This window comes from Denticeps clupeoides, chromosome 8 (genome assembly GCF_900700375.1).
Source record: "Denticeps clupeoides chromosome 8, fDenClu1.1, whole genome shotgun sequence".
Lineage (NCBI taxonomy): Eukaryota > Metazoa > Chordata > Actinopteri > Clupeiformes > Denticipitidae > Denticeps > Denticeps clupeoides.
The window spans coordinates 13,601,307-13,627,305 of NC_041714.1; the positions used below are offsets into that span (position 1 = coordinate 13,601,307).

Consider the following 25,999-nt stretch of genomic DNA (forward strand, 5'->3'; position numbering starts at 1 on the left):
CCCCGGCAGTCATTCATAGTTCTGGAGGTCTTGTCCCTGTGACCACTGTGCATTTTCTGACAGTGGACAGTGGACATTGCCAATATGTTTGTGGCTGCCCCATCTGTGGGCTTTGTATGCTGACGCCTGGTGGACTGGTGAAAGCATGTGGCTAAATTTCACATTTCGACTATAATTTTCTTGCATTACAAAATAAATTGCATGATGTTGAACTCAAACAGCTGATTTTATTTCACTAAAAGTTTTTTTTTATCTTTTATTGTGAATTAAAAAGACATTCCTGGGCAGTTCCAATATTTATTTTCCGAATCACATAATTTTTGTTTTATTTAACTTTGCGTTCATCACATTATGGTGTTACTAATTTGCCATTGGTGACATGGTCAATCAACAATTTATACCATAAATAAGGAAAAATATTGTATTTCAATTGTCTTTATATCCATGAGCTAAATGATCTGATATGAGCCTATTTGACCACCTCCACCAGCAGCAGCGTGGCGCATCATCAGCACGGCACTCTGTGTTCAGCTGCCCTTGCCACCGCGACGGATTAAATTGCCGAGTCAAAAAGAAAAATGGTTTCAAACCAAAGCAGGTTTTTCTCCCCTGCAACGTGCCCTGTGTTTTTTATATTGCAGTTCATGATCGGAGTTCCAGTGCTCCCCCTGTGCGGATTGATGATCTCGTCTCCAGGCCGCGGATTAAACGTCTGACAAACGGCGGCCGCGCGTGGCCTCTGAGATTTTGGAGTTTTGAGAGGGTTTTACTTTACTGTGAAAAAAGTTTTTAAAAAGTGATTGTTTTTGCGATTATGATGCACAGCATGCACAGCACTGTGCAGACAATGAAATGTTTCTTCTGCCACCACTGCCCCTATATAAACAATGTAAATAGCAAAAAGAAAACCCTCCATATTTTATCCGCTATGGCTCTGTTGTGTGATGGTTTGCATACAGATTATTGCAAATTTTCAATGAAGGCTAGAAAGGATTTGAACTGAATTAAGAACACAGGAAAGTTATACACATCAAGGAAGCAATGCAGCCCATCAAGGTCGCTTAGAGGTACTGAACTAATAACTTAAAGTTCCAGGATCTTGTCTAGTTCTGACCTGAAGGAGTCTTCCCTACAAACCATTCCATACATGAACTATTCCCCCAATAGTCAACAGCTGCTGCTTCTGGATTTGGATCTTCTATTGAAATATGTTTCATTCCTGTAGCCCTTTTAAAGGAGCAGTGCACTTTGTGGACTTGATTTAAAATCCACACTTGATTAGGGTAGAGTAGAGTAGAGAAGTGATTCAGGGTGCAGCGGGGCAGCCCGCTGAAGAGCTCATAAAGGATTAAACTTTAGTTTATTTGATTGTTTCTCCCTTGTGGCCCTTCCCAGCGGAGGCGGCGGCGGTGAATCGGCCCGAGTTGGGCTTGATCGGGCAGGGAGAGAAGAGCACAGAGAGGGGCCGCGGTTCTAATCCGCGGATATTGAGCGGGATTCCTGGGACGCTGCTGCTTTCTGCTCCTTTGCTTTGCCATGTGTGACTGGACCAAAGACAAGAAGTGAAGATGGGGGGTTTCTGTGTTTGTGTGTGTGTGTGTCTACCTCCTTTGTATGTGAGACTTTTCACAGTTTAGGGGCTCGGTGGTTGGGGTTCTCTGCCCACTGAGCTGAGTCGTTTGCTGAGGAGGCAGGCAGGCAGGGTGCGTGGGCTTCGGGGGGGATTATCCCCGTGTGGGTAATCAGGGGATCAGTTCATTCTGGCCTGGGAGGGGGTCCCACAGAATGTCCAACTGAACCCCTGGATGGGACGCCACTGTCGAGGGATTCTCTGCACATCTACTATTCAGATGCAGGACAATGTGGAAGGCCAACACATACACAGACACACACAGCATTTTGATAGAGATTTACATTAGTTATTGGGACAGAGTAACATTACACACGTATTTTTATCGGCCAAATAGTCTAGTAGAAACCATTCTGCTGTTATTAGGATTGACTTAATAATGAAATGATGATAAACAAGGTGGGCAGATGTTTTTATTGCATTATAATTATTCGCATTGATAAATTGGATTTTTTATGTCATCACAAGATAAAAGATTCATTGTAGCGAAGGCATGAAAACAAAATGCAATAATCGGTTACAAATGTAACGTAAATAATTACTTTTTTTAATGAAAAATTCTCAGTTTATGACCACATTCAACTGATTACGTTTTATTGATAATCTCTATATTTTTTGTAGCCCTTATCAGTTATGAAAATTGCATTATTTCTAGTTACATTGTTTAAAATGCTTAAATGTGTGTTTCTGTTCAAGCTTATTGCTATTTTTCTGAGGACCTAGTGAGGACATTTTGTTGGTCCTTCTCAAAACATAAATGAAACGGGTTTTTGATTAATTACATTCAGGGTTAATAAAATGTGTTTTTTAATCATAGGTACATTTGATTATGAATGGTCTGTGAGAATGATTGTTTCAGTAGACTTTTTGCATTGGTGGGTGCTGTTGTGTGTCTCACATGTTATGTGAGTATAAATGCAAGGCGTATTTTCAGTCATGCACTTCTTCTTAGGGATCTAAATATAAATTTGTGTTCCTTTGTGATTCTTCCGTCCTGCGTGTTACTATGGGGGACTGGCGCCATTGTGAGGTGCCAGTCGTCCACATCTGCTGTTCAGATTACAACACGAACCTTCACGTTGTAAGAAATTCAGGTGAATTTGTGGAAATTGTGCAGTGTTTTCTATAGACAATGCAGGGAACGGTCGACTAACGGGACAATCGAACTGATTCCCTTTGATGTCGTTGACCTGGAGACGTCGATAATTGTGCCCACATCCTGAAAAGCACATTTTTGTTTAATGCCATGAATGCGCATTGTTTTTTTTTTTTCCAATGGGGTCAATAGCTTGTGTCCACCTGACAATGAGCAGTAGGTGATTTCCCCCCTCATTTGTGTTCTAATATATTTAACAGATGCTCCAAAGCCCTTGTCATGCTTGACTGTAATAATATTATGGATGTTGTGAAGAACAGGGTCATCTCGAGCGTACCTGCGCGTGTATCTCTACATCCCAATATCAAATTCTGAAACGTTTTTCAGCGCTTTCGACATTCCCGGACACCGTTCCCAGATGCAGCGTAGCACCGCATGTCTAATTTTTCTGCTCTGTTCTCCTGCTGGAAGCGTAGAGGGCTTTCAGCATCGTAAAATCCACCCTGAGCTGCTGTCTCTGCGTTGCGTCTGGAGCATTAGATTAGCCTCATCAAGACTCGTCACCAGAGCGCTGCGTCTGATGTGGAAGCCGAGGCGGCACTGGTGGCCACCGCTGCCGCCGCCGCTCTGGAAGCTGAGGAGACTCGGTTGAAGGCTAATCACGGTGAAGAGGCCATCATTAGCCTGATTGTGTAGATACTGGAGTTTCTTGTTAAACGGGCTTTATCATGCAGTGATGAGCATATTGATCGCTCGATGGCCTTTGCTAAGGGGCTAAGAGGTACCTTGATTCATTGTGTTCATTTGTCCTGGTGAATTGTGTTGCTGTACATTAGCGGCGTGAAAAGGTGTTTTTACTAGGTTATATCTACAAAAACAGACGGCATTATCAAATTCAGACGCCTTGCTAAGGGGAAGCCAAACTTGTAGGACCCTCTTTGCCCCTAGTGCTATTGTTATCGATGTATCATGATGCATCGCATCAATTTGGCTTCCCATTAGGTTTTCAAATACGTCAGTGAGATGAGAGTTAAGGCCTAGTCCACGTGGATGTCTGAGCCAGTCGTTTTTCTGCCGTTTGCGGCATCAGGTGAGCGTGGACTTGGCCCAGACTGTCAAACAGTGATGAGCATTGAACAGCGTCAAGCAAAGGGTTGGTAGTAGCCTAGTGTGTAACACACTCGCCTGTGAACCAGAAGACCCAGGTTCAAATCCCACTTACTACCATTGTGTCCCTGAGCAAGACACTTAACCCTAAGTTGCTCCAGGGGACCACTGATTGTAAGTCTCTCTGGATAAGGGCGGTAAATGAAAATGTAAGCAAATGGTTGTAAATCGGCAATCGGATTCAGGTACAACGCAGAATATGTCATTCGTTGATTTAGAATGTCTGTGTGGATCATGCTGAACTATTAACATGTAGCATTACAATGGGATCCACCCCCCAAAGCTGGAATTAGAGGTATCTGGAACAGGCTGCATGGTAAACAAGTGCAACTTGAATCTCTGGTGCTGGACCAGAAAATGGTGGAGGCTGCAGTTCCAGATTTGTAGAGTGAAAGTGCGTTCCTGCCATAATACCACCCCTCCCTTGCTGTCACGCTTGTTAAGTCTGCGCTTTCAACAGCAGTTTCTGACTCTATTTAAGGATCTCTCCAATAGACCTAAATGCAGATGTCACTCCAGCCTTACTTGTGACTGAAACAGACGCTAATTGAGTATCTTAGTGACTAAAACTCCCGAGAGCAATGAGCCCTCTTTCAAAATCTCTTCTTCTTGCCATCTTGATATAATATCGAGGTTAACTGGGCTGCCTCAGCATCGGTAGACATGTGCTGTCAGAAGAGCGGATTTTCACTTCTCTACCATCTGTACTCACTCTACATTAGCCACAACATTAGAACCACCAGGCCATCAAGAGCAGGTTCTTTAGATCCCGTACCGAGGGAGGTGATGTAGGTGGTACCTGTCAAAGTAACATCAATGCTCAGGAATGCAGGTCCAATGTTGTTTTTTTTTTTTTAGCAGAATATTGTTTAAAGCACCGCACTGCCTTTATACTGCGGCCCACCATGTAACCACACACACAGACATACGGGGCTTTCATGTTTCATCTTTCATGTTTCGTATTTATTGAGCGGACAGGAGTTGGTTTTAATATAGTCTTTAATCACTGTGGGCAGAGTGTACATTGATAGGTCGATGCCTTAATGCTGCATTGTTTACAGCAATTCCTGCCTGGGAAATAATAATAAAATATAATAATAATAATATCTGAAGTTCTCATCATACCCCCTCCCCTCAAATACTGAAACAGCAGATTAAAAGAGCCCCCTTTTTCCCCCCATAATGCCCAGCTGCCGCACCACTTTCGTATTAATGTGATTCAAAAGCTCATCTGAGTGTTCCGATAATGGAACAATACGAGGGTCCTCTCCTTCACAATCCCTCATTTCTGCGCAATGGCAATTGATCACCAGTCCAATCGCTAACTGGGCCAAATTGAATTTCGAGTCCTAACGTTGTTCGTTAACCGCAGCGCCGATGAGATGGCTGTACAGATTAATGATAATGGCGGCCCGGATGGTTCAGGAGCAATCGGACAATTTGATTAGTGTGCGGACTGAGAGAGGTCCTCCCAGACCATTGTGTGGAAGTACTTGTTAATGAAAGGCCGGCATGGAGTCCGCCCGGGAAGTGTTTTGTCTGGGTGTCTGGACCACCGTGCCATCACTCCTCTCCTCCGCACAGATCAACCGATGCTAGACCTTCCCTCTGAAATACAGGCGGGGAATTACGTTTGCATTATTCATTAACACCTCCAAACATTTAGCTTGTGGGCTTTTAAAAAAAAAACCAAGTGGGTAATTATTTTAGGGCTGCAATTCAGATATTAATGTCATTAATTTGCCACGATGTTGCGCACGCTTGATTCTAGACAGAGAAAATTCGGCATGTTTCATGCACAGGCCTTTTAAGCCTGTGATTAATCGCTGCCTTTTCTGTGTTGATATTTCAGAAGTGCATGTGACGCGTCACGAATGCACACACACACACACACACACGGACACACGCGGGAGCTCGGTCCTTGAGAAAATGTTGTTTATTGAGCTTTGGAGGCCAGTCTCTTCAGATTCCCGCTCGCCATGGTGATGTGATGAAGTGTTGCTTGTGGCTGTTGACCGTGACCTCCTCTCAACAAGTGTGTGTGTGTGTGTGTGTGTGTGTCTGTTGTGATTCACTCATCTCGTCATCTTTTCAGAGCGGCCCTGATCCTCTCTCTGGCTCCTACTTGCTAATCCACAAGTGAACATGACTACTTTGTCTCATTGGCTGTCCGCTTCTGATCCTGTCAACACCGGACACTTCGTTAGCACCGGATCTTAACAAGGTTCGGAAGATGCGCTTGTCCTAAGCACATTCGACAGATAATCAGCTCCACTTCTCCTGGCAAATAAACTGGTGGCATTTAAAACCAAACATATTCATAAATAATCATTTAAAAAAAAAAAAAAAAATCAAGTGACTTGGAAGGCTGCACCTACTGCGATATGAAAAACCTGCTCCCAGCCTCCTGCCTGTATTCAAATGGCGCCCGTTAAGCCCGCCGTCATCCGTCAGCAGCCTCGCCGGATAAAAACTTTTCCGCAACACTGTCATTCTTTCCCTCGCAAACAGTAATATTTTGTTGCCAAGTGCAGGCAAATTGGGTTTATATGCATTCATTCTCAACTGTCTGTTGAAAGGGCAATGCATTATTCTCAATTTTCCGTGTCTGAACCTGCCCTCCTAGCTCCGGAGGGATATTGACTCGGGCAGGGAGGGGAAAAAATGACAAGTCATTGCTCTTGTTCCACAAGGGGATGAGACAAATGCGGCTGCTTGGGGCGTCGCGGCCCGGCAGCTTCCTTATGTCCACAAAGCGCAGCGGAGGTTCTGCGGAGCTCATAATTCCTCGCCGCATCCTAAATACCCGGGCGAAAGCTTGATTAAGCAGCCGACGCAACAGGACTACAAATGACCGTGACATCCACGCCATCCTCTGCATTTTTCCCGCCTGGAGGTCAGAGGGCATGCGGCTTTTTGTTTGTTTGTTTACTTATTTATTTATTGAATTGTGGTGTGAGTTTTGGTCTGTGAAAGGCGTTATATAAATCTGACCTATTATGGTCGATGGCAGCATGCAGCCGATATAGAAAGAGCACCACTGCTGCGTCTCCTGCCACGATACAGACCTTCCTGTCATCGTAATAACAAGCACAGGACATAAAACGACTTTATTAGGACGAGAAGTATATTTAACAAATTAATGGCAGTTTTGAAAATAATTAATTGCAAAGGCCTAGCGGTTAAGGAAGAGGCCCCGTAATCAGAAGGTTGCCGGTTCGAATCCCGATCTGCCAAGGTGCCACTGAGGTGCCACTGAGCAAAGCACCGTCCCCACACACTGCTCCCCGGGCGCCTGTCATGGCTGCCCACTGCTCACCATGGCCGATGGTTAAAAGCAGAGGACACATTTAGTTGTGTCACCGTGTGCTGTTCTGCATTGTTTCAAAATGAAAATCACTTCACTTTTCACTATCACAATAAATAAAAGGCAGCTGCGCAAAAGATTATCAGTACTCTTTCTTGTATTTGTAGATTTTACATTCCTTTCATTTCGGTGTGGATAAAACAACACAGGCTATTTATCTATCTGGTGTGCTCAGCCACGGCCAGTAACAGCACTATATAATTTGTGACACATATATGTGCCACAAGCACCATGACACCATTTCCGCCGTAAACATTTGTTCATTGAAGGCCCAGTTGGGGACAGTAGGAATTGTGGGAATTGCCACCTGGACCAAAAAAAAAAAAAAAAAACTGCATTATGCAAGCGCTTTATGGTTGCGGGTCTTTGTGCTTCACACGAGTGGTTTGTAGAGCCGCCTTGACTGATGTAGGGCAGGTTGCAGGCGCACCTGCAGTGGTTCAGGGGCGTTGCCACCATGCCGCCGCCGCCGCTGTGGGGAGTTTTTTTTATTTTTTTTTAATAAAACCACTGAGAAGCGTGTGGTGACCATGACATTGGTGTGCCCATGGCTTCCTGGCCTGCGGCCCGGCTGCTGCATGGACGCGCGCCCTGCCTGCCTCCCCCCCCCCGCCGGAGATTTAATTGTCTTGTTTAATTACACCTGAGCGAATTAGAGACGGAGAAACCGAAGTCCCCGGCGCCGGGCGCTTATTAATGCGCGCGCTCTCAAAGTCAAGGATACCAGGCCCCCAAATCGCTAGTTAATGGACGGAGACGAGGCTGCAGTCAGCACCTTCATGATGTCAGTGTGTGTACGTGTGTGTGTGTGTGTTTTTTTTTGTTTTTGTGTGTGTGTGTGTGTGTCTGCTGACAGTGCAGGGTGCCAACAGTGGACCCCCCCCCCCCCCATGGTAATAAACACCTGAAGATAAATGGGCACCTTCTGCGGCGAGCCGAGAGCAGTCAGACAGAACAGCGGATAGCAGCGGGCGGACTTCCTGTTTCGCCGCGGCGTCGCTCGGGCCCAACTTCTGAAGCGCTGAGACAAAAGAGACGGTCTGTTTTTGCAGTTCGGAGATAGTGGAGCAGCCCACCGGGATTCCACACCCCTGCTTATTGTTATCCAGCTTACTGCTACACAATAATAACCCTTTAATTTTTTTTATTTCATTTGTTTCCTGAGGCGTAGCATTATGATGGCGGCATGCTTAGTTAGCAGAATGCTAATGGCAGACAGTCAAGGTTAGGGAGTTCCGTCCCTAACTGAGTCTAACTGTTAATTATGGACTGTGAAAACAGGCCCTTTGAGAGATCAGGGCTCCAAAATCTGTATTTTCTGCTGCTGCTGAATGAATAATGAATGCAAATGTAACACCGAGCAGACGTGTGAAGTTATCACTGGTTACTAAAGTTCTTCCCCAGTTCTGTCGTAGAGTTGAGCATCATGCTTAGATGATAAAACCAGGAATCAAACAGGAATGTTCGGACACAAGAGGACAGCGTCATTATTCATCACCACATAAATGAGACAACGGGCCCAATTTTCATGGCATGGGGAATATTCACTGATCTACAGATAAACGGTACACCATAAAACATTAAGTACCTGCTGGCTAGTTTTCTTTATGTTGGAGAGGAGGACGGAACTGCCCTCCCAGTCCTTTCTGTTGGTGTGTAGTTATTTCTGATACCCAGAAAATGGTCTTGAATGAACTTTTCACAAACAAAGTTAAAAGGGGGAGGAGCCTGTGGACTTGATTGACAGCCCTCACACACCCCACTTCTTCATTTGGGGGGATTTAAACTCCCTCCTGTGAATACGACACATGCCCAGGTGTAGCGCAGCGTACTTTTCCTCCATTTCCTTTCATGTTCCATAATAACCCTTGTACTGGGAATACGGCCACTACATTCACATTATTCAAGTGTTCAATAATATTACAATAATAAAATATATAACATGATAGAGTATAGTAAAGTATACTATAGCATAGCCTAGCACAGTAGTGTTTAGCAGTTTGAGAGTGGTGGCCTAGCGGTTAAGGAAGCGGCCCCATTATCAGAAGGTTGCCGGTTCGTGCCACTGAGCAAAGCACCGTCCCCACACACTGCTCCCCGGGCGCCTGTCTTGGCTGCCCACTGCTCACTCAGGGTGAATGGGTTAAATGCAGAGGACAAATTTCACTGTGTGCACCGTGTGCTGTGCTGCTTAGTAGCATGTTATATTAAGTAGAAAACAGTGTGTAGTTAGGAATCTTAATCTTTTATTTATTTATTTATCTTAAAGAAATGACAAGATTCCGTTTTTTTTTTTCTGTCTCTTTCTCCACTGAAGGTTAATAACTCAGCACCGACCTTCACAGCACTAAACCCTCACCGTCCTAATATCAGCAGCCTTTGCGACTTCCTCCTGGTCGGTCGGTGCCAGTGCAGCTCGTGTGGAGAGCTTATCGGCTCTTCTCGGCGAGGCGCTTCGAGCCGCACCGTTCACCATCGGGCCGCTTTCTGTAATGACTTACGGCCTGCGGTTCCGCAATCTCTCAAGGTTTTCACAACAGTCTGAGAATTTAACTTCCTTTTCTATGTTTTTAGCATTGATATTTCTGTATAAATAAACTGTAAGCTGTTTATACCTGTATGTTGTTAATATAGATATGTGATGCTGGTGATGGCTTCGGATGGTTTTGAGAGATGGAGGCATAATTAGCATGTCAGCGCTGCTGTATTATAACATTTACGCTTTATTTTTTACCCTCCAGTGATTCACGCGCAAGCATCGCTTTATTATTGGTCGTGGAATGAAAGCAGCAATTACATTAAAAATACATCTGAACCTGAATTGCGCCTGCCAGTGCGTCCCTGGGATGAGATTCGTTAGGAGGACATGATTAGTCGGGTTTTTTGTGAAGGATGGCGTCGAGCACTGTAATGTGGCACCATTGCCTTCCCGAAACGTCTATTCATTCCAATCGGAGATAAATAATTTCACACCCTGAAATGAAAAGTAGTTAATGTGTCCACTTCTCTGCGTGAAACATGATCATTAGTCATCCATTCTCTGCTCCTCAGTGGCCCTCGCTATTCCGGACGGGTAATTGTGGGCCCTTTGATGGATCATGTTATTTCAGGCTATTATTCCAGGGTCCATCCTGGGGGCCAAATGCAGGCCACTGACACTTGAAGTGGCCCCTCCTCACTGCCACTGTTCAGGCCTGCAGTTTCTGCAATTTCATATTTTTTTGCATATGAAACCCTGGAAAAACACTTCTCAGTTTATGTGTGTGTTTGTGTAAAAGAACATTTTTTTGATGAAAATATTATATCATCGTGTCACAATATGAGTAATCAAGTTTGTACATATTGATTCAGATACATGATTAAATAGGGCTGTTACTTTGGTGCGTTTTTGTTCATCTGATCATCTAATCTGTTCACTTTGAAGAAGAAATGTAAGAAATGCATTTTCCCCAGCACTTGTATGTATGTTCCTTCTTTTGATCTGGGCTTGAATAAGTTTGTGCTTTTCAATCTAATTTCTTTGAATTGCTTTTTCATTTTACAGCCATTTTTGGTGCCACTTTCATCCTTATCACTGGCTTGAAAGGATTTTGTCTTTTGGCTTTTGTAAGGATTGGGTTGAATTTATTGCAGAATTGACTGCAATAAATTAACCAACCAAATAAGTAAACAAATGCTTAATAATTGCTCAGACTAACCTAATAATTATGTTTGGGAAACCGGCCCTTGGTCCTTTTTAATGGTTAAAAAAAAAAGGTATAGATATCTCTCTTCCCAGCTCTCCGCTGCTAAGGGACAACCTGTCCATGTGACAAGATGCTAATAAATGTTGCATCCTTTCAAGTACCTCTCACCTGCAGAGTCGGTGCGTGAATGTGAAAAAGAAAAACGTACAAATAAATAAATGAATAAACAGAACAAAACACACCGGGGAATTGGGGGTTTTGACAGCACCGTGCGAACGGCAACCCTTTTTAAAGCGCTGATTTTGTACTCCCCTCACCCTGGGGCCCCTGGGGAGCTTTTCAGCTGATAATGATAGTGGAGAAAAGTACCAGTGTGTTCCTGGTGTCCACTGGAGCAGCAGGAGAACGTTGAGTGTCCCGTCTGGTGCGCCTGCTCCATAGCTGATGTTCTGGAGTGTAGCGCAAGGTGTAATGAGGGCCTTTTAACCAACACTGGCAAGATGATGATGATGATGATGGCGATGGGGATGAAGAAGAAAATGGTGTGCTGATGACACGAAGGGATTAGTGCTCCCTTTAAACTCCCCTTCCCGCCGTTCCCTGGACGCCGCATTATTGCCGTGTTGCCTGTCAAACTGCGAACTCCATCTGCCAGATAAGGAAGGCGGAGGACTGTCAGCGTTGCATTGTTTGTGGGCTGGTTTTAATTGAGCGACTGGTTTTAATTGAGCTTGATTCGGAGATGGTGCTGGACAGTGTCTGCTCAGGGGATCTGCGGCCTTAACTGCGTAATTAGCAGCAGGCTCTTCCCTTTTAATGCCTTGGCAATTGGGACATTGCGAAAATTTCCAGAAGCCATTCGCCCAATATTTACCACCAGTGTTAATGTTTGCTAATTAACTGTTAGGTAGCGAAACTGTAAGTTATAATTAGACTAAGACTAAATTGTCAATCAGACCTATATTACAAATCTGACCAGCTATCGCTTATGTTTTTCGATATAATTATAGTTCACTTCCATTTGCCAAACACGGCATTCTGCAATATATATTGAGCAGGAGCATTTCTTTCCCAAACGATTTCTTTATTGATAATTGGTTACATTGTTTTCAAATGGTTCATTAGCAAACCACAAATTAAAGTGAAATTTGTCTATAATCTTATTTTTTTATTTTCTAAAAAATGATTATGTTTTCATCTGCAAGGGACCAGAGAGCGTCAGATGTTGATATTTAATCAGTTCTAGTCATATGAATAAAGAAAGCAAATGAATATTTTTTCTCTTCGTGCACGAGCACGTCCAACCACGGTCGGCTGAACAAAGCCAGAGTCTGGAAAAATGTTGGCAGCGAGGGCTCCCGCCCCTACCCATAATCCGTGCTGATAGATTGCAAATGTTCTGCTGGGCTTTTTGGACCCCACGACTTGTTTTATGTCTTATCACCAAATCCCCCTTGAGTTCCATCCAGCGCAGCTCTGCTGGGCGCATAATTATCATGTCAAAACGTGGGCGAGATGGGGTCAGACCTGCTCTCCCCTGTAGACTGCAAACGGGATGGTATTAGTCTGAAAGGGCTGTGAACATTCCTCCGTGGCCATGTGATCGCCGTTCCTCGGACCCGTGTCCTGTAACCGGTTACAATGGGACGTGGGTTGCTCTCTCCCCCTGGAGGTCACGTCCCCCGGGAGGCCTTCCGCCATTAGCAGCACATTAATCCGAGCGTGCGACCCCCGGGCCCACATCGGCTTCTCTTGCATTTTGGCCCACCTCTCGCCTTGCGGCCCCAAAAACACGCTCTGTAATGCAACCTGCGCTTGGCCTGGAGGGGGTGGAAGCGGTGAACAAAAGCGGCTTGTTAGACGTGCATGGCTGTAAGGCTACCTCGCCCGCCGCCGATCTCGAGCCAGCTTGCGGAGAAAACGGCGCGAGGCGCGGCGAGGAGCGTCACGCTCGGCACGCCGGCCCTTTATGTCTACTAGACATAGAGTCCTGCGCCACTCTCACCGTAAAAAAAAACGGCCTTCTCCGCTTCCCCAAGTGCTGCGCTCCAATGCCCCCCCCCCAAAAAAACAAAAAAAAAACGTACCCGCTAAGAACCTTCATTTTAAAACAGAAACCTTGCAAAAGCCAACAGGCTTCGCACTTCTCCAACCCAAATGAAATGAATAAAAATGAAAATGAAGAGCTTTATGGCCCAGGGTTCTGAGATGGGCCGCGTCCGGGTGGCTACAGCTAACGAGGCCTGACGTCGCAAATGGAGCCAGACCAGGAAATGGCCCAGCAGGCCACATTATCTTAATACAATGATTGCACTAATGTTGGGTGTTGAGTAACATTGAGGAGCACGATAGTAATTTATATCTGGGGGTGAGAACGTCTGCTTTTTGTGCGTAGGTGGGTGGCAGAGGTTTAGCTGTTGGGCACGAGAACGTGCGAAGAAAATCAACAAACGGAGATGAAGCGCTTTAGATTCAAGTGGGCGTCCTCAGAGCTTCCAGTGTAATTTTCAGGAAAACAGACTTGCTTGGGAAGGATGAGACATCAGTCACTAGCGGGGCGTCCATGCGGTGCGACGCTCCTGAAGATTAAGTGGTCCTCACGTCCTGCACCTCGCTTTTATCTTTTACAATAACCCCGGGAGTTTGCTGAGGTGTCCCAGTTCTCGTCGTCTCAAACCGTCTCAAGGTTGCGTTTCGAGAGAGCGTGCCTCATTGCCTTGTAAATAAAAGACCTCAGTGCCTCGTCTCTGACAAAAGCAAGGGTCTCCAGGAGGTTCGTGTGAATGGCGGCTACGGATTTTATGCGTTTAAACGAACTAGAGTGTTCGGGACACCTTTCCTTTTCAAATCGGTACAATTGAACATCTCTTATTCAAGGATGGAGAAAAAGCAATGCATTAAGAAGCCTGTGGTTAATAAGCATACAAAGCTGAATAGACCCGGATACTCTTCTCTGTCCAGCCCAGGTTTAGATGCTTTCCCCCCGCCTCACTTTGACAAAAACTGAAGTGACCGTATCATCGATTTGAAGAAAGGAATGAACGTTTCTTTAGTCATTCAAGTGATGACCATGGCCCTTTTTTTTCATCAGAGCTAGGTTAGATAAAAATTTTTCCTTTGGAATGATTAATGCAGGTATAAAAATCGTTTTGAAGTAGAACAGACCCGGCGGAGAGCCGTTTATCTCCGTTTTTTTGATTACGTGTTGTAAAGCAGCACATGTGAAAATGCCCAGGAGGACCGAGGACTTTATATAGCCGCCGTGATATAGCATGTGACCTCATTTTAGTTAATTTGACACCACATACCTCCTTAATCTTTCTACTCCTTAAAAAAAAAACCATGACCCATATATTTATTTGCGGAGAAATCGCACGATAATGAGCCGGAGAGCTCTCGTCGATTGACGGTAATTGTAGGAGTTACTGGGCCCTCCCCGGCCGTAAATTAGTGATGTTCGGATATATTCGTGAGGAACAGTACAGTAAGCGATCCCATCGCCTGCGGGGGCCTTTTTTCTTCCACTGCCGGTGAGACGTTCCCGATGTTCCCGACGCTCCCTGCATCCTAATAGACCAGGCATGCCTGTGAAGTCCTCCCACAAGGCGTTCCTGAAGGCAAACATCCCTGAGATTTCACAACACTGACTGCGAAATCTGGAAGCGCTCGGATCATCTTACGCAGCCGCCACTCCCTTTTACCAGAACGGTCTAATGGAATTACTGATGCTGGTGCTGATAAAAATCCGCCGGATTGTGTTGCATTAGGGCTGCCGGGCTTTTCCTGCCGCAGACGTCTTCTTGGCGTAATGTGCAGATATGAAGACCGCGGGCAGCTTCTGGGAGTTGATGTGGGATCGTTAGCCCAATGTTCTGCACGTTCTGCTTCTTCTAGGTTCCTGTTGTTGTTGTTCTGCCAGTCCATCACCAGCTCTTGGTAAACAAACACCGGTGACCTTGCCACTCCACGTCTTGTTTGTTTCTTTATTTTCTCCCCTCCTCGCCTCAGCTGCTGCTGGCTGCAGTGTCTATTCTCAACCTGTAACATCTGTTGTCATCCTCTCACCCTGGAGAAGTGTGACCTCACCCTCACATCTCCGCGTAGCGATGTGCCCTTCCGCAAGCTCCTCGCGTTCCTATTGGCTGATCCCCATCAGGCCAGGCCCAGCACCGCATGGGGGAGGGCGAGCTGGCAGGAAGTAGGTGTGCGGCGCCAAGGCTCAGGAGACTCCGTGGACTCTTGTTCATGTGAGATGGTCAGATCTGTCTGGCTGGTGGGGGGTGTGAAAGCCCCCCAGGATGTCCTGTCAGCAGCCCGTAAATTTCAGCTCAAATCTCCCTTTCAACGCACCCTGCTCTTCTCTTTATCTATCCTCACCTTTTTCCTTTTTGTCTTGTCTGTTTGGGATGGTTGCATTACAGATGACAATCAAAAAATATCCACATTTTACCGAGAGAATTGCATTGAATGAACTAAGCTGCTAACATAAATCTGTATTTATTGTCATACGAGGAAGCGACATGTAAACTAGCTGTTCACTTTATTGTGAACAAGGCTTAATCGAATGACATTTTGGCAGATTCCTTTTCAGACATACCAACCGTACAAAGATCCAAAAGTCAACAAGTTGCCGGTGGTGACAACTGCCTACGTGTGTGTTCTGAGTACCAAAAAAAAGAGTAAAATTTTACATTTACTTTCCTTTTAATGTGCAGTACTCAGACAGAGCGCATGCACTTTATGAAAATTCCCTGGGTGTGCTGAGGAATGGAAATGACCTTGGAGTAAAAAGCTTACATTTATTTATGATGAATGATTGTGCTGTCTAGCCTGTACAGTGATGCTAGTGCCATTTTTTGCCAGTTATTTTCCATTTCTGGCTGTTATTGTTAGCAACTATATAACTGATATGCATATGCGAATTATAAATGCATATAATGCATCATTTAAATGATCTTACTTCTCTACTGAAGTGGAAGGCAAAATGAATAACCTGGAAAGCGTTCGTGTTACTCATTGCATTTAAAATCAGGTTAAAACTGAATTTATAAGATAGCAAGGAAATCAACAAACAATGCATCAATATTTAATGATGTGTCTGTCGAACGTCTTTCTAAAGATCATAGATCTGAGACTAATGAAATAATAATTGAGCTTCTCTTTAAACAGAATCAATAACCTCACCTTGTTATCCTTTTGACCTTTGACCTTCTACCACTGTATACACTGAATACATTTGTCGAGTGGAACAGTCTACCACCATCTCCATTCAAATTGGAATTGTGTGTTTTTTTCCTCCAGATGTGTTTACATTTGGAATTTCCTGACTGATCGATGATAAAACAATTAATTAAAGTGATCGGAAGACTTGGACATGCGTCTGATTCGATTGCTGTCATTCTGGCACAATTGACCCCCCCCTATGGAGAACGGGCTTGGATTCCTCCAATCAATCTGTCCTTCGTGTACAGCATCAGCGGAGACGCCGGGTCTGGCTTTCATTCCGGTAGAACAGGAGTGTCTCCTCCCATCTCGGTTCACCTTCACGGCGGTTTAGTATGCCGCCACCGGCTCGTGTTCCTGCCCAGGCGCGCTCCTCCGATTCAGCAACAGTCACAAAGTGGACAAGCCGTTTGGTTTAAGGTTTCAATTAATCACCCCCAGGTCCGCGTTGGACCCTCTTAAGGATTTTCCCTGAAAACCATGATGCAGCAAAACTACTTTATATTTAAATTAAGAAGATGTGGGCTCATGGGTGCTCAGGCGGCCACTAAAGCAAGTGATTGGACGAAGCAGGCTGTTTCTGGGCCGATAATACAGCCAATTCGCTCTTATCAAACACACAGAAAAAGAGCTGAAATTAATATTCTCATTTTCTGAACATGTTCAGTTAGCCCCCAATTAATCTGTCCATTATGAAAGGGAAAATAGGTTTACTGTTAAACTGGGCAAGTGCCTGTTGTCGATTAAAAAAAATGGAAAAGTCAGCTAAAGAAGGGGGGAAATCGAAGCAAAGGGTTTTTTTATGCATTCCACCCACCTGCCACGTCTCTCTTTCTGTCATCGCTGGGATAATTAAACTGATCCAGCAGAGCAGCGGCCCTGGTGATGACCTGCCGCTCCTCCTCAGCCCACCCACCTGCCATTCTGGGCGATGACCACAGCGTCCGCCCTGCGGCTGGAAGGATCGATGTCGATTCCGTTGCCCTGTTTTTGTCTCTCTGTGTGTTGCCTAATAATGGCTAGGCCATGCATATATGTGCAACATTACTTATGCTTGGCTAAGTGAATTAGCCCAAAACTGAGTCCATCTGGTGCGCTAAAAATGGAGGGTGGGAGGGGGGAAAAAAAACGATGATTTGCATTTTCATTTGCATGGGCTTTTTGGCTCAGATGTGACAAAAGTTACTGACAATCTGCACATAATATAGAGCAATTCCCCTGGTTTAAGGGCGCTCCTTTGACTCCTCGGAGCCTGAATGTTTGATTTGTTTGTTGGGCCTTACAATGGAAGCCAGGCATGGCAAATGAATGCAGTGCCTTCTGCTCCCCTCACTTATCACTTTAATTTGATTAGTGACCTGGTGACCGTGAATGTGTCCGACCTCTTCATTCATGTCCACCAGGGTTGGGCCGCGTCACGAGAACCGCCGCCCACCCTTCCGTCCCCGGCGCTGGCTGTCATGTTGGCGTACACGGGGGGAGACAACGTGATTAATGGCCGAGCTCGTGCCATTGTCTGCCCATGGTGACTGGATAAGGGACCCTCCCCCTCCTTGTGTGTGTGTGTGTGTGTGTGTGAGTTGACGTGCATGCATGTGCGTGTGTGTGTGTAAGTGTCCGCTGTTCCAGGAACAGTTGGCCGGGTGGAGCGTGGACTCAAGGTCTTAGTTTTACTAAATAGACAGAAACAGCCTCTTGTTAGGAAGAATATATTCATATTATTCCTAAACCGTTTTTTAAAACCAACTGGCTGTACTGGTTCAAAGCACAAGTTTATCAAGTCAAATTTATCACAACATGTAGTTATAGTTATACTTATATTTAAGAGATATATATATACAAACTCTTAATTAATTAAAAGGTCATCTGTAGCCGATTTCTTTTATATTTAGCTGATAATTTGCCCTCATTTGTTCTATGATGAAATATTTCTATTATCTAGGATGATTGTGAAAATCACAAGATCTTCTCAAAGAACCTAGAAACATTTCTGGAAAGTAAATTAATTATGTATGGCTGGTTATAAAACATTCATCCATAAACTTGTTGTTTGGTTTCTTTATGCCACCTTGATGACTTTTCGGGTTCAGCTTGTTAACCCTCGCCGGCGTACGTGAGCGTCCGTTTAACGTTTCATTAACACGCCGCCACCATTAATAAACCTGCAGCTCCCTGTCCCGCTAATAACGTTCCCTGTTATTAATAGAAAATGAGCGATTGGCCTGCCAGCATTCCCAGCAGAGTTTATCTGAAGCTTCATTTCAGGTTTTTTTTTGTTAAAATGAAAAGTCTGAATATTAAAGTGAGGGGTGAAATAATTAGCAGGACCAAAATATTGTGGGAAATATTAAATTTTTTATTAGTCTGATGTGAATTGATATTTCACCCAGAAAAAGAAATGTTTTATTTTTATTTCTGAATGAGAAGTCTGTATTATTCTGGAACTGACATGACCCCTGCCTCTTGGGTTCTTCCTTCCTGATGCGAACAAAAACAGTTGTGTGGAGAAGGGGGCCAGATGGACGCCGCTCTGTTCTTGCCGATCGTATAACTCTGCAGCAGATGAGTTGTGGCAATTCTAGAAACTTTGCCGCGGCTGGGTAGTTAGTTCCACCTTCCTCTACATAGTTTCTACCATTTACATGTACGGCATTTATCAGACGCCCTTATCCAGAGCGACTTACAATCAGTATTTACAGGGACAGTCCCCCCCCTGGAGAAACTTAGGGTTAAGTGTCTTGCTTAGGGACACAATGGTAGTAAGTGGGATTTGAACCTGGGTTTTCTGGTTCATAGGCGAGTGTGTTACCCACTAGGCTACTACCAGTTGGGTCCGCTTCAGCACGCTCATGTCCTGTTTGTGCAATTCCATAGCATACATTACGACTATACGTTTAACCTCAACACCACCCGGATGGAGTATATCAAGTCACCTCAGCCATACACAATAAAGCAAAGTCCAAATCACGGCCTACTGAAGCACAGGTCAACAGTAGGGCTAAATAGGAGGGCAATAAATCCACCATACACTTTAAATCCTGAAGCTGTATAAAGGGGGGAAACATTAACCTGTATCTGTAATCTGTAATCATCTATATTATTATCATTAATGAGTGCATATATGCAATTGGTAAACATTGAACAGTATTTTCAGTTTTGGACATCCAGAAAGCCAGTGTTCAGCAATGATGTGCATATTGCACTGAGAATAAAACAGTAAGGGTCACATGTTCCTGGTGCAAATATAAAAAATAGTTCACCCGTCGGAAGTATTGAATTAAAGTGCTGATAATCTGCGTGTTTGTGTTGCTAGTGGGCGTGGTCACTGACATATCCTGTGTACACCGGGTTTTAGGAATGTAGAGAAGGGAGGGAAAGGGAGGAGACGTATGATGTGTGAGAGCTGCCAATCAATGGCTACAGGCTCCTCCCCCCTTTAACCTTTATGTTTCTGATTAACATTAAAGTTCATTTTCTGAGTGGGTAGAGTGGGTAGTTAGTTCCTCCTTGCTCTACATAGTTTCTACCAGTTTATTTCTGTTAATACGGTAAACACGTCTATTATAGTGCAGAGAGAGAAAAGAAAGTAAAAGAGAAAAAAAAAAGAATTCTAGATTTTTTGGTGTTGAGTGGAATGAGCTTAGATCACGGCGCTGATAGTCTCTTCTTCCTGCTGCTTCCTGTCTCTTGGTGATCCCTCTGTCATCTCAGAGGGAGGAATCGCTCCCAATTACAGTCGGAGCTCCGCAGCCGCCACCCGACGACAGACTTCCCCTCCTGCGCTCCACGCCCCGCCGCCCATTTTACTGTCAAATCCCACCGAGTCTTTTGCATTTGTTGTTGCAGTCAGACGCACATTTTTTTGGTACCCTTTTCTCTTCTGATTGCACTCAGATCCTGAGCTCCTCGCTGCCTGACTCTTTTAATTTCTGTTGGGAGCAAGCCGCAGTAGACCAAGGGCCCTAAAGGGAGATTTGAGGGGTTAATTGGGATATCGGCTGGAGGAATCTCATTATGCACCGCTCAGGAACAGAACTCTGGTTAAAACGGATCAATTTCTCCCCATTTCATCATCGGTGACACATGTGTATTGAAGTTAGGCCGTCAAAATCGGAATATCAGAAGTTGATTTGAAATGAATAAGGTGCTGATGGTTCGTAAACTGGAGTTTTCTCTCTATATATGAAAAATTGCTGTGCCTTATAAACCCCCCTTTCACCTACTTTCCCTACAACCAGATGATCCTGGAGAGATTTGCCCTTCTACACCCTGTCTGACATCCGCTTCCTGTTTCCTGCCTTTCATTTACCAATCCTACGTTTTATGGCACTAGGATTTATTTTAGATATTTTTTTTTTTTTAATGATTATCACTTTTCCTTGTATTTTTTTTGGAGTAAATGTGTCTGTTTGATTCTGTTTCATACGGCCTGGTCAGGTTTTAAGCATCATAGAGCACTGGATTAGACTGGCTTATATCATTAGAGCTATTTGTGGATCACTGAATTGAAATAAGTTTTAGTGGATTTATAAAAAAAACAATCAAAAAAACGCACCAACAATAATAACAATAAATACGAAGTAGATCCCTCCCTTGCACCACATGCCCACTATCCAGCTTTAATTTCTGTGAAAGGCAAAACAGATTTACTTGAATCCTTCCTAGGAACTTTTTCTTAGCAGATGGCATAATCTAAACGTGGCGACACAATTTTTTGCCCCCTGTTCTCCTGAGACATCAATGCAGACCAGTTCATTCAGAGCCACCGGATCAGTAATATTACACCCCAAACCTTTCACATTTTACAGGAAACACTTCACCCCGAGAGGAAATAAGGCAAAATAGCGTTTAATTGAATCATTTCAGCATTACTACAATTTTTTTATTGCACAAGCTCTGCATGGCCTCTTCATGGTGAATGACCAATCATAGATGTTGTCATTCATGCTGATGTGATTGCCCTCTTCTGACTGCGAGCTGCTTTCAAAGCAACAACATGAGGAAGCAGAGGGAATAAACACAGAAAAATAAACCACAACAGGCCACAAAAGTGCTTTCTAAAAATTTTGTATGAAACACAGAAATCTTTCCATAGCCAAACTGCTCACATATTTTTCTGAATTTATTGTTTTTTGCATGCATTTCCCTTTTGTTTTGATCTTCTTTCACACATCTGACTGTCTGAATCAGATATGTTCTGCAGATTCAGGGCTGAGTTCCAGTAGGAGGGCAATGATGCAAACAGGTTTTTGGAAAGGATTGGTTTTAAAGAAAATAATGTGCAATTTATGATTCATAGATTCATTTATTTAGCCCTAGTTAATGGAAACACAGCCAAAACGTACATTAACTGGATCTGAAGCAGCTGTAACAGTTGGAGGTTTGGAGGTTTCTGCAGTATTTCTTTTTGACTTTTGCTTGAAAATATTTGTGTAATTGTAGGGTTTTTTTGTAGCCTCTTTTTCCCTTCTTGGAATTAATCTGATCGTTTCCGGCGTATGTCTCTTGTCCCTCCAGTTGGACATTATGTTTTACCCGCTAGTATAAATGGTGGAAATTATCCCTCAGGATAGTCACATGGTCTTAATCAGACATTACATGGACTGTCAGGGTCACACAGTGCCTCCTTCTCACATTCAGCCCTGCTGTTCCTGCTGTTCCTAAAATATTCAGATGATGTTGGTTCTCCTTCATGTCAGTGTCTCCTCAGCACAAGTCCTCCTCTTTTTGGGGAATGCAGTACCCTAGAATCGCTCCGAATAGAACCAGTGAACATCTCTTTGTTCTGAGTGGCGCCGCTGGGCTGGACCTGAGGTCCAGCATGATAAAGAGCGACAGGCCCCTGACACCGGTGAAACCCTCCGCCCGTCCCTTCCCGGGCAGGCCCTCCCACGCCGGGGTTGCGGTTGTTTGTTGTGGGGGAGTCTGGTGTCTGGTGCGGTGGAGGAAGTGCTCCGTGGGGAAGTGAAATTTCACAGCGCCGCATTCAGCTAAAGGTCAGGCTGTCAGAGGGCGTTCGCAGGTCTAATGGATCTTTATTTCAAACCCCACCGCCTCCAGGCGCACGGTACCTCTGCCTCAATTTCACTCAGAGGGAGGTGAATCGTAAGCAACTGTGACACAAGCAAAAGGCCCCGACATCCGCGCCTCGGCCCTCAGAAAAAAGATGTCTTGTCTCGCAACACCTGTGCGTGTTCGGGCGTCAGGGGAGCCGTCGCTCTTAAGTGGAGTGGAGAGCCGAGTGGCTGGTAGTGCCGCGGGAAGTGTAACCACTCGGAGAGATGGGAAATATGATAGGGGGGGACTTTCCCTGAGGGCCAGAAGTGCTGATCGGAGTGTCACGTCTTGCACCGGTGACACGGCGTGGAGTGACGCAGTGCGGCTAGGCCATGCGGGGGTCATGGAGCAACTATCTCTTCCTTCTTCGCTGGAGACAGGGGGCTGGAGTTGTCAAAGTGATGGGATGAGAAACACATGAATGTGGGGTGGTAGTAGCCTAGTGGGTAACACACTCGCCTATGAACCAGAAGACCCAGGTTCAAATCCCACTTACTACCATTGTGTCCCTGAGCAAGACACTTAACCCTTATTTGCTCCAGGGGGGGGACTGTCCCTGTAACTACTGATTGTAAGTCGCTCTGGATAAGGGTGTCTGATAAATGCTGTGAATGTAAATGTGTTGATGCCCTGATGCAGTAGGCCTGCATGCAACCGTTCCCTTTATACTTGAATTGTTTTATGTGCACCCCTTGATTTGTGCCTGAGGTTGCAAGCTCAGAGTCTGCAGCTCTCACCCGCTCCCTGCTGAGTCAGAGTGAGTTGCTTTTAAGGCACTTCCCACCGTTTTCTTTGTTCTGTTGGGTGTGGACCAAAACCACCTCCGTGAGACCCTCTGTGAAGAGGTGGTCTTGTTGTGGTCCTAAACAATGATGTCACCCCCAGCTATGAATGTAACAAACGTATTATAAACGATGTTTGCGTGTTCTAGTTATATTTGCAGTTCAAGTTATGCAAGTGTTGACATGTGAATGCATGTGAATTCTACTGTTCTACTGTTGACGTGTAGCCTGGGATAATGTCCAGATAATTACTGCCGACCACAAGAAATTAACTATAACCATGCATCAAATTGGTCTGCATAGCTGTCGTCCCAGGAAACCTTCTTAATATGATACACAAGACTGACCTGCCTTAAGATTCACATAAAATCTAATTTCACATTTGAACCAATTTCATAGTTTAAATTTGGTTCAGGCTAAACAAGTGTGTTAAGAGCATTTCCCTGAATGGTTCTGCAGGGACGTCATCATGTTGATCTGATAAAAGGCCACCAGGAGACACGCCACCTTTTAAAATATAATTTCAACAGGTTGATGGATGACATGGTTTAATGTCTAACATTGAGCAAAGTCAACTAAAGAGCCATTTTCGGGCTCAAAACGCACTGTTTCCAAATTATGACGCGGACGCAATCAGTCCGCCTTTCTTGCTATTTGCTTATGGCGGACGCGTGTTTGGTGGGAGCAAGGTCTGCAGTGTCACTGTGACACCAGTCACTTTGTCCATGTGAATAATTCAGAAGTGCTCGCTGTGAGGCCTGGCCGCGTTGCACTGCCTTGCCGGCGCCTCCTGCTAATTTGTATTAATGTCAGATCATTTCTCGGCGGAGATAGATGTGCGCATGGAGTTTGTGCTGCCAGGCAAGAAATTGGATTCATTAAGAAGACAGGAGGTAGTTGGGTTTGGCGCCTAATAATTTCAGGTCATTGATTCAACGTGGACACGGGAGGGGTACGGAAGGGGCCGGAAAGTTCCAGATTTTAAGCGCCTCCTGTGGAAGTTGAAAGATGCGTGCCTGATCACATGACATGCAGCAGTGGTCCCGGGGTTTCAGGTGACGCGTGGCGAGATGAATGCGCTAGAAGTGAACGTTTCACGTGGCGACTGATGATCTCCTTCCAGAAACTTCTGAGTTTGCCGTCGCCGGCGACTCCTTGGTTTCGATAAAAGGATATAGAAACGAGCCATGAGCTCAGCCGCCGGGACGCGTATCTGCACTTCACAGGCCGGTTTTGGCAGCGGCGCGTTCGTAGTGGGAGGGCCGCTGTAGGCTCAGGGCTTTGGCTTCTGACCTCAATTGCGCACCGCTCTTAGAAGACATTAAATATGAGGGCCCTCTTTGATGTGCAAGATGTCTTGGATGGGTTACAAGTGAGCAGGAAAGGCAAATGCCTCATTAGAAGTGTTTATTTTCTCCTCCGCCGTTTTATTTTGGAAAGTCTGGTTTGTGCCGCAGGAAATGGATCTAAACAAATGCAGGGATTTGCGGAGAGGGGGAACTCACGGCAGAGGTTTCGCGGGAATAGTCTGGCGGGGAGTATCGCCACAAGGTTGGTGTAAGGTCCAAGATCAGAGAGAAAAACGAGCTCAGAATCCAAAGTAGAGAAAACGATAAGGCCAAACTCTTTAAAAAAAAAAAAATTCACATATGTTTTCTATATGTTTAAATTGTTTTCATTCACATATAATTTATCATGTTGTATTTCTTCAGATTTTCTCCATATGATACAAGCGGCCAAGCAGTTGAAGGAATTGTTCTAGCGCATGTCATAAAATCTGAATATTGTTTTACTTCGTAAAGGTAAACCTCATAAATTCTATACAGTTAAAAAAAAACAACTTTTTCACCATATTAATGTTTTTCAGATGTGCTAGTATACTTCCATCTTTGTTTTACATTTCTGCCCTTTCCCCCCCTTTGGCCCTGGTTGCACCTGACCTCTGTGACCCATGGGCATTCACGGGTTTCAATGGTGTGGCTTTAACGATTCTGTTTGTGCTCACAGAGAGGTCAGATGGTTCTTCACGGTCAGATAAAGACCTCTGTTCTGTCCTTCAAACTGCCCTCCTGGTCTGTAGACGAGTAAAAGAGAAAAAATCTCTCTGTCGAGATGGAGGTTATGTTCGGAGGAGGGATTAAATGATGCAAAGGTGGAAAACCGAAGTGAGGGTGCGAGGATCGATACCGTCTCGAAGTGACTAAGCAGCAGTCGTTACAATTTCACTTATCTTGGTTGCTGGTAGGGAGCTCCATGTAGGCTGAAAAGTACACAGAGTGAGCTTCATCTCCTTTCATTTCATCTTTTTGTGCAGATGAACCTCATTTCACCTTGTGGGATGTAAAAATAAATAAATAAAAAAAATAAAGTACATATTCAGGCTAAAATGAGTTTTTTCCCCCCTGTAGCAGCTGCTTCGAAACTTCTGAGGAGTCATTAGTTGCGGGGAGTAATTTACTCCGAGCAGAAGCCTCATCAATATCGGACACACACTTCGGGGAGCAGGAGGTACACGGAGAACCGCTCCCGGCTAATGAAATTGCAGCGATCGTGTCGGTGCAACGCAGCCCAGGCTCCTCGAGTCCAGAACAATCCTGGATTGATTTAGATGAGCTGCATTTTTCTAATCCAGTTGCCTTCAAAAGGCTTTGCTTAGGAGCGTGGCCTGCAGCGCTCCAGTCTCGCAAGCGGCCATGGTGCTTTAGCATGCGTCAGAAGATATGCAGCGCATCCGGAAAGTATTCACACTTTTTCCACATTTTGTTGTGTTACAGCCTACACACAACACCCCATAATGACAACGTGAATAAAGTTGATGAGCCTTTACTCAATACTTTGTCAATGAACCTTTGGCTTTTTTGAATATGATGCCACAAGCTTGCCACGCCATATCTTTGGACAGTTTGGTCCATTCCTCTTTACAGCACCTCTCAAGCTCCATCAGGTGGATGGGAAGCGATGGTGCACATTTTAAGTTCTCTCCAGAGATCT

The 25,999-nt window shown here is 44.8% G+C and overlaps 1 protein-coding gene across 1 annotated transcript in view; it reads left to right on the plus strand.

Moving 5' to 3' along the window:
* LOC114795229 (ADP-ribose glycohydrolase MACROD2-like) overlaps nt 1-9,620 on the plus strand; it is a 46,564-nt gene extending 36,944 nt beyond the window's left edge. Inside the window, exon 4 of the mRNA XM_028988176.1 lies at nt 9,578-9,620. Coding sequence (XP_028844009.1) covers nt 9,578-9,582 — 5 coding nt within the window. The 3' untranslated portion in view covers nt 9,583-9,620. The remainder of the gene's footprint in view (nt 1-9,577) is intronic.
* Nucleotides 9,621-25,999: the final 16,379 nt, after the last annotated feature.